A 10,228-nucleotide genomic window follows, 5' to 3' on the forward strand; every position below is an offset into this window, starting at 1 on the left:
ACATGTACTTACTGAGTAACATCACTATACTGTACAGACATGTACTTACTGAGTAACATTAATATACTGTACAAACATGTACTTACTGAGTAACATCACTATACTGTACAGACATGTACTTACTGAGTAACATTAATATACTGTACAAACATGTACTTACTTATAACATCAAAATACTGTACAAACATGTACTTACTGAGTAACGTCAATATACTGTACAGACATGTACTTACTGATAACATCAATATACTGTACAAACATGTACTTACTGAATAACATTAATATACTGTACAGACATGTACTTACTGAGTAACATCCACACTGCCGTCGTCTTTAATGTATGCACTGACCTCGTCCGGCACGAAAGTGTACCCGGTCAGATTGGTCAGTACCCTGGAAAAGACAAAGAATGTGTGGTGGGTTCCAGTTCCTGGGTAACTTTAAGGTTACAATAAAACTACATTTACTTATAATATCAGTTTTCCATGTAATTTTGATATATAGTTGCATGTGTTTATTGACAGTTTTGTAAAAACCTTGCATAACGAAATTAACCTTTTAACAAAAAGTGTCGACTTTAAACTTGTAAAGCAACTCGGTATACGGGCTGCAGACATCCACATAAACAACACTCTGCATTGGTTACAAACTTGCATGGCCAAACCAGTTTGATCCTGGGTGATATATCACACCAAGATTAATTAAGTAGTGTTGTTGAAATTCACTGAAAACGTCCATTTTAAGAGAGAAAAATATGTTGTTTTGCCAATAATTTCTTTAAAAGAAGAACAGTGTAAACTTTATGCTACAAGACACCAATTCAAATATAATTAAGGGCTTATTTTCTCCAAAGGAACTTATATTCATGGTCTGATATGTTGTAACTTTCATATGTAAATAAAAAAAATATGATTCTTTCGTTTATATTTAGATTAACATGTTGTTATTATGAATTAAAACTCACCCTGTGACTTTGTCTTTGATGTCTTCAACCCGCTGTTTGCTGCTACCAAATACCATTCTTGCCATTTGGCTATCAACTATAATATCAATCTGCAAAAGAATGCAATTGATAATTCGATTACGAAAAGAGCAATTGAAAACACTGTCACTAGTAACAATTCATGCTCGAAGCCACATCACATGCGTACGTTGTACACCTACATGTAACACCGAATGCTTTCTCATTATTTAAAGGCATGAAGCGACCATTGTTGTATCGTAATCGATGTAAGCTGTTTGTTTTCCAAATATCCAGACTGCCAAGGGTCTGTTGTTTTAGTTTGATTTGATTCTGCAATGAATTCATGATAGTTTTTTTTCATTATTTCATTCAAGCAAAGTTCGTGATAACGCTATATGTCGCCTAAATCCCACACCGACTTAGGTTCTGGTCATGTCCTCATCCCAAGGCGATCCCTATGGAAATAGGCGATTAATAGTGTGTAGCTATGATAGTTGTATATGAAATACCACGAGTACATGTCCCTAACGCTCTATTTTCAACTTTCATGCAAATAGTAACACTCATACGTAATATCATCAATCTGTGATGTGTCTAGCTGCGCTATACCCTATTTTCATACACATTAAATCATTTGTTTTGATTGTACTGTTACATATTAATAATCCTAACTTGTGTTTAGCTCTGCAGTTTCATATCTCCGTACAAACCAATATCCCTAGGTTGTGTTTAGCTGTACTGTTTGTTTCCTATCTCCGTACAAACCAATATCCTTAGATTGTCTTTAGCTGTGCAGTTTGTTTCCTTTCTCCGTACAAACCAATATCCCTTGGTTGTGTTTAGCTGTACAGTTTGTTTCCTATCTCCGTACAAACCAATATCCCTAACTTGTGTTTAGCTGTTCCGATCCCTACCTACGTACAAACCAAAATCCCTAGCTTGCGTTTAGCTGTGCAGTTTGTTTCCTATCTCCGTACAAACCAATATCCCTAACTTGTGTTTAGCTGTTCCGATCCCTACCTCCGTACAAACCAATATCCCTAGCTTGTGTTTAGCTGTTCCGATCCCTACCTCCGTACAAACCAATATCCCTAGCTTGTGTTTAGCTGTTCTGATCCCTATCTCAATACAAACCAATATCCCTAGCTTGTTTTTAGCTTTACTGTTTGTTCCCTATCTCCGTTCAAATCAATATCCCTAGGTTGTGTTTAGCTGTACATTTTGTTTCCTATCTCCGTACAAACCAATATCCCTAGCTTGTGTTTAGCTGTTCTGATCCCTATCTCAATACAAACCAATATCCCTAGCTTGTGTTTAGCTGTTCTGATCCCTATCTCAATACAAACCAATATCCCTAGCTTGTGTTTAGCTTTACTGTTTGTTCCCTATCTCCGTTCAAATCAATATCCCTAGGTTGTGTTTAGCTGTACAGTTTGTTTCCTATCTCCGTACAAACCAATATCCCTAGGTTGTGTTTAGCTGTACTGTTTGTTTCCTATCTCCGTGCAAACCAATATCCCTAGCTTGTGTTTAGCTGTACAGTTTGTTTCCTATCCCCGTGCAAACCAATATCCCTAGCTTGTGTTTAGCTGTACTGTTTGTTTCCTATCTTCGTACAAACCAATATCCCTAGGTTGTGTTTAGCTGTACTGTTTGTTTCCTATCTCCGTGTAAACCAATATCCATAGGTTGTGTTTAGCTGTTCCGATCCCTATCTCGGTACAAATCAATATTCCTAGGTTGTGTTTAACTGTGCTGTTTGTTTCCTATCTCCGTACAAACCAATATCCATAGCTTGTGTTTAGCTGCTCCGATCCCCATCTCCGTACAAACCAATATCCCTAGGTTGTGTTTTGCTGTTCCGATCCCTATCTCCGTACAAACCAATATCCCTAGCTTGTGTTTAGCTGTTCTGATCCCTATATCAATACAAACCAATATCCCTAGCTTGTGTTTAGCTGTTCTGATCCCTATCTCCGTTCACACGTATCACCCTAGCTTGTGTTTAGCTGTACGTTTTCCTATCTCCATGCTCAACGTAGTTCCGCACTAATATTAACAGAAGTGTTCCCTGTCTACACTCACGCCAATGGTTTTACCTTTAGCTGGTCAGTTCCGTGTCTTACACTGTACCTTGAGTTTAGTTGTACTGTTCCCAGCCTTGTCCCTCGCTACAACCATTATTTCCATCGTGCCCTTCATGTTCTCCTCAAACACCATGTTTGTTGTGACGGTTCCATTACTGGACAGACATACTGCTCGTTCTGCTACAGTATCCTTACACGGTGGCACATTTTTTACTGCATCAACAATGCTATCGGGCATCGTAATATTGTGGATTTCAAATGAATGGACGCTGTTGATCTCAGTATCACTGTCCGATACCTTATTCTTTGACAAAAAAAGTTAAAATCCCATTAAGGAATTGCTCTGACTGGATGCTATACCTTCAACAGGAAATGCCGACCTTTCATTGACAACATATTATTATTAGACGAAACACGTTAAATATTTAAAAAAAAACACACATAATAATCGCGTGTAGAAGCAGCTTTATGACATCGTAGGTAGTTTTAAAATGGTAATTAGAGTCATGAACTTTCCCTTTATGGCGGTGTCTACGTAGACAACCGTCATCATCTGACTGGGAGAACACCAAACACATAAAACAAAGCAGTCGTAAACAGGGTTGAAGAACGAGAACATACGCATGTGTGATTTGGTACGGCTGGTTGATCTATATAACGAAATTAAAAAGATATATACATTGCCACTATGCATATTAATTCCCAGTATATAATGTAACCTGGTCATTATACTACCCAGTGTGTAATGTAACCTCGTCAGTCTACTACCCAGTATATAAGGTAACCTCGTCAGTCTACTACCCAGTATATAATGTAACCTGGTCATTATACTACCCAGTATATAATGTAACATCATCAGTCTAATACCCAGTATATAAGGTAACCACGTCAACCTACTAACCGGTGTGTAATGTAACCTGGTCAGTCTACTATGTACCCAATGTGTAATGTTACCTCGTCAGTCTACTAACCGGTGTGAAATGTAACCTCGTCAGTTTATTACCCTGTATACAATGTAACCTCATCAGTCTACTACCCAGTATATAAGGTAACCTCGTCAGCCTTCTACCCGGTGTGTAATGTAACCTGGTCAGTCTACTACCCAATATATAAGGTAACCTCGTCAGTCTACTACCCAGTATAAAAGGTAAACTGGTCAGTCTACTACCCAGTATAAAAGGTAACCTGGTCAGTCTACTACCCAGTATATAAAGTAACATCATCAGTCTACAACCCAGTATATAAGGTAACATCATCAGTCTACTATTCAGTATAAAAGGTAACCTGGTCAGTCTACTACCCAGTATATAAGGTAACCTCGTCAGCCTACTACCCGGTGTGTAATGTAACCAGATCAGTCTACTACCCAATATATAAGGTAACCTCGTCAGCCTTCTACCCAGTATAAAAGATAAACTGGTCAGTCTACTACCCGTTATAAGGTAACATCATCAGTCTACTATCCAGTATAAAAGGTAACCTGGTCAGTTTACTACCTAGTATATAAGGTAACCTCGTCAGTCTACTACCAGGTATGAAATGTTACCTCGTCAGTCTACTACCCGGTGTGAAAGGTAACCTAATCAGTCTACTACCCAGTATATAATGTAACCTCGTCAGCCTACTACCCGGTGTGTAATGTAACCTGGTTAGTTTACTACCCCGTATATAAAGTAACCTCGTCAGTCTACTACCCAGTATAAAAGGTAACATGGTCAGTCTACTACCCAGTGTGTAATGTTACCTCGTCAGTCTACTACCCAGTATAAAAAGTAACCTGGTCAGTCTAATACCCAGTATATAAGGTAACCTCGTCAGTCTACTACCCGGTATGAAATGTTACCTCGTCAGTCTACTATCCAGTGTATAATATACCTCGTCAGTCTACTACCCAGTGTGTATTGTTACCTGGAAAGTCTACTACCCAGTGTGTAATGTTACCTCGTCAGCCTACTATCCGGTATGAAATGTTCCCTCGTCAGTCTACTACCCTGTGTGAAATGTAACCTGGAAAGTCTACTACCCAGTGTGTAATGTTAACTCGTCAGTCTACTATCCGGTATGAAATGTTACCTCGTCAGTATACTACCCGGTGTGAAATGTAACCTGGAAAGTCTACTACCCAGTGTGTAATGTTACCTCGTCAGTCTACTATCCGGTATGAAATGTTACCTCGTCAGTCTACTACCCTGTGTGAAATGTAACCTGGAAAGTCTACTACCCAGTGTGTAATGTTACCTTGTCAGTCTACTACCCAGTTTGTAATATTACCTCGTCAGTCTACTACCCGGTGTGAAATGTAACCTAGAAAGTCAACTACCCAGTGTGTAATGTTCCCTCGTCAGTCTACTACCCAGTGTGTAATGTAATCTTGTCAGTCTACTACCCAGTGTGTAGTGTACCCTTGTCAGTCTACTACCTAGTGTGTAATGTAACCTGGTCAGCCTACTACCCAGTGAGTAATGTAACCACGTCAGTCTACTACCCAGTATAAAAGGTAACATGGTTAGTCTGCTACCCAGTGTGTAATGTAATCTTGCCCGTCTACTACCCAGTTTGTAATATTACCTCGTCAGTCTACTACTAGTGTGTAATGTTACCTCGCCAGCCTACTATCCGGTATGAAATGTTCCCTCGTCAGTCTACTACCCTGTGTGAAAGGTGACCTGGAAAGTCTACTACCCAGTGTGTAGTGTTACCTCGTCAGTCTACTTCCCGGTGTGAAATGTAACCTAGAAAGTCTACTATCCAGTGTGTAATGTTACCTTGTCAGTCTACTACCCAGTGTGTAGTGTACCCTTGTCAGTCTACTACCTAGTGTGTAATGTAACCTGGTCAGCCTACTACCCAGTGAGTAATGTAACCACGTCAGTCTACACCCAATGTGTAATGTTACCTCGTCAGCCTTCTATCCGGTATGAAATGTTACCTCGTCAGTCTACTACCCGGTGTGAAATGTAACCTAGAAAGTCTACTACCCAGTGTGTAATGTTACCTCGTCAGTCTACTTCCCAGTGTGTAATGTTACCTCGTCAGCCTACTATCCGGTATGAAATGTTACCTCGTCAGTCTACTACCCAGTATATAAGGTAACCACGTCAGCCTACTACCCAGTTTGTAATATTACCTCGTCAGTCTACTACCCAGTGTGTAGTGTTACCTCGTCAGTCTACTTATCAGTGAGTAATGTTACCTGGAAAGTCTACTACCCAGTGTGTAATGTAACCTGGTCAGCCTACTACCCAGTGAGTAATGTAACCACGTCAGTCTACTACCCAGTATGTAATGTAAACTCGTCAGTCTACTACCTAGTGTGTAATGTAACCTGGTCAGTCTACTACCCAGTGTGTAATGTTACCTCGCCAGTCTTCTCTACAGTGTATATTTCAACCTGATTAGTATACTTCTCTTTCGCCCACCTTATTGTATGTTCGTTGCCAAATGTTTTCATATTATCGTATCCTCCGTTAAAATGAAGGTTAGTTCTTAGTTAGTATTCTGCACTCATATGTAAATGACACAGAAGTTTTTTTTTAGCTAACATCTAGAACTTGAAGGAAATAATCACTCTTATTTTATGCATGTTTCGTCTTAAATACTTACTACAAAGTCAAAAATTGACGTAAGTAGTTTAATGTTTTTCCTTATACCGGTATCGAATTCTTTCGACTTGAATACAGGTGGGCTGTCGTTTTCATCATCCAGTGTCACGATGATAATCTGGGTGTCACTCATCGCCGCAATTGCGTCAGTACCGTTACAAGTTTCGTTTCTCAGTGAGGCGTCCCTCGCTTCCACCGTGAAGTTGACTGTGGGGGTCAGCTCACGGTCTAAAGGTTTTATTATCGTTACCAATCCAGTGGTCTCGTTGATGCGGAAATCTTTGTAGTTGGACCCGATGTCCTCTAATGAAATAATAGATATTATAACGGAAGAGAGCATAATATGGCAACTTCTGTAAGATTTTCAAGACAAACGAGTCCAATATCAACCAGTTTAAATAAGACTGAAAACGTTAATCAAAATATTTATGTGATCGGCGGTCACTTTGACCAAGTAAGCGTTTAACCACAAAATCAAACATATATTGACGCTGTGCCAGCCATTTCCTGACCAACGTTCCGAAGTTTATCCCAGTTCTTACAAACATGTATTGCTAATTAATGTCATATATTGATTGCGACCATAAAAAAAGTTTAAATATATCAGATGTGTATTGCAACATAAACAACTACTACAACTCTGATTAACAATTATGGACTTTGGTAAGATGAGTATTTGGTTGTATGGGCCTGAGAAAGTGATATTAACCAAAAGGAATGTATGTTAATATCACTTTCTCTGGTCCATATAACCACAAATTTACCGAAATAAAAGAACTTAACTGTTACATTAGATGCCTTGATCATCGTACAAAGATAAAACGTATGTAAATTGTACGAAGAAAAATTACTGCATTTGGACGCATTGTGATGTTACAATTGAACTGACGTCATGAATATTACATTGTAACCTGATTCTAAAAATAGTAGCACCGAGTCTATATCACAAATCGACTGCATTCACCTTATTTTAATCTAAATAATCAGGATGAAGGAAAATGCGCATCATCTCATAGTACAGCATATCGAGTTCAGTGTACAACGGTTTCCGGTAAAAAGTCAGAATTTGACAGATCACTTACTGATGGAGTATGTCGTGACTGAGTCTGCGTCGGCGTCATGAGCTACCACAGTGGTAACGGTAACATCCACAGTGTTCTCCCTCACATTAGCTGACGTTTCGTTGGAACTGAACACAGGTGGTTGATCGTTTACATCTTTGATCAGAATCTTTACAGGTGAGGACAGGCTCGTTAGTGGTTTTGGCGTCCCATTGTCGGTAGCATTGATTTTAACCTGTAACACCATCAAATGTTTAGTTGTTTAGTTACTTGCATATAACATACAGCCGATAAAACATTATGATGGCAAATGTTGATAGTAATGTGGTTTTAGATTACGTTGCAAATTCATCAAATGGTGGGTTTTTTAATTAAAAAACTGTTCATTAACTGCTTATTAATAATAAATCCAAAATTACGCTTGTGTAAGGAACTAAATAACTGGATACCTACACATGATTACGTCACTACCCATAATAGATTCACGCCAGTCGCGCTGAGTTAAAAGTTGTCCTCTAATAGTACCTCGAGTACTGAGACACTGGGATATAACACGTGACCGTACCCTGTAGTACCTCGTTTAATGAGGCACATGGATATAACACGTGACCGTACCCTGTCGTACCTTAATTACTGAGGCACTGGGATATAACAAGTGACCGTACCTTGTAGTACCTCAATTACTGAGGCACTGGGATATAACAAGTGAACGTACCTTGTAGTACCTCAATTAATGAGGCACTGGGATACAACACATGACCGTACCTTGTACTCTGCTTGCTTTTGGTTACTGACAGTGCCGTTCAATTTAATCACACCAGTAGTCTTATCTATAACGAATGGACCAGGGTCTGAATCATCTTCCCGAGCAAAGGAAAATGTGATCTTTCCATTTTGAGCTACATCAGCATCAGAAGCATTGATCGTTGTTAATGTAGAACCATTCTGCATACACTAAAGAAAATAACAGGCATATTAGACAATACAAATGACCGTGTACTGATCGACCAGTTTACCCTAACAATTAAGTGGAAGGTTTGTGGTTGGGTTCTTTACCAGGCTCAGAGGATCCCTACGAGTGATAAAAATCTATTTTTTTCATATAATGAGGTATCTATATAATTATTTTTGCCCATTTTCAATTTAACATTAGTAATATACATTGGAAGAGAATCTATTTTTTCTCTCTCTAAATAATGAGCTTTCATGCAGAAACAGTGTCTGTGTGACAGCATAATGGTCTCCTTCGCTAAAACGTTACTAAATGCTCTCTAGAATGCCATTACTATACCGAGTTAAAGTTTAATTGTAAGTCCTCGCCTTTAAATCTTTTAAAAGTGTCAAGGTTTCAAAAAATATAATTTACTTGTTCTAAGCATTAATAAAATACGGTGGCAGGAAAAAATATTGCAATATTTCCTAAAACTATTACTATTTTACAGACACCAAAGTTGTATCAATAAAAATGGTCAATAGTGTATACCATTTACAACAATAAGATATATGTAACTTTACTATATCTACTGGTGGCCAATACTGTACAATTTACTACACTATGATATATGTAACCATAAATACTACATCTATTGGTGATCAATACTGTACCATTTACTACAATATAATATATGTAACTTTACTATATCTATTGGTGGTCAATACGGTACCATTTACTAGAATATGATATATGTAACCATCAATACTATATCTATTGGTGGTCAACACTGTACCATTTACTACAATATGATATATGTAACCTAGCTATATCTGTTGGTGGTCAATAATGTACCATTTACTACATTATGATATATGTAACCATCAATACTATATCTATTGGTTGCTATATCTGTTGGTGGCCAATAATGTACCATTTTCTACAATATGACATATGTAACCTTTCTATATCTATTGGTGGTCAACACAGTACCATTTACTACAATGTGATACATGTAACTTTACTATATATATTGGTGGTCAATACTGTACCATTTACAACAATATGATATATGTAACCTAGCTATATCTGTTGGTGGTCAATAATGTACCATTTACTACAATATGACATATGTAACCTTACTATATCTATTGGTGGCCAATACTGTACCATTTACTATAATATGATACATGTAACTTTACTATATCTATTGGTGACCAATACTGTACCATTTACTACAATAAGATATATGTAACCTCACTATATCTATTGGTGACCAATACTGTACCATTTACTACAATATGATATATGTAACTTTACTATATCTATTGATGGTCAGTACTTTACCATTTACTACAATATGATATATGTAACCTTACTATATCTATTGGTGGCCAATACTGTACCATGTACTACAATATGATATATATGTAACCTTATTATATATATTGGTGGCCAATACTGTACCATTTACTACAATATGATATATGTAACCTTACAATATCTATTGGTGGTCAATACTGTACCATTTACTACAATATGATATATGTAACCTTACTATATCTATTGGTGGCCAATACGGT

At 37.8% G+C, this 10,228-nt stretch overlaps 1 protein-coding gene across 1 annotated transcript in view; it reads right to left on the minus strand.

Annotated features, from left to right (window-relative positions):
- The window catches only part of LOC110448794 (cadherin-23-like), a gene marked incomplete at its 3' end in the record, with an annotated part of 51,840 nt that overhangs the window by 8,528 nt on the left and 33,084 nt on the right, over positions 1-10,228 (minus strand). The window contains exons 16-21 of the mRNA XM_021495238.1: positions 8,480-8,668; positions 7,736-7,949; positions 6,655-6,956; positions 3,098-3,355; positions 965-1,053; positions 307-393 (exon numbers count right to left, since the gene is read on the minus strand). Coding sequence (XP_021350913.1) covers positions 307-393; positions 965-1,053; positions 3,098-3,355; positions 6,655-6,956; positions 7,736-7,949; positions 8,480-8,668 — 1,139 coding nt within the window. The remainder of the gene's footprint in view (positions 1-306; positions 394-964; positions 1,054-3,097; positions 3,356-6,654; positions 6,957-7,735; positions 7,950-8,479; positions 8,669-10,228) is intronic.

The sequence above is a fragment of the Mizuhopecten yessoensis genome, unplaced genomic scaffold, assembly GCF_002113885.1.
Source record: "Mizuhopecten yessoensis strain PY_sf001 unplaced genomic scaffold, ASM211388v2 scaffold4303, whole genome shotgun sequence".
Lineage (NCBI taxonomy): Eukaryota > Metazoa > Mollusca > Bivalvia > Pectinida > Pectinidae > Mizuhopecten > Mizuhopecten yessoensis.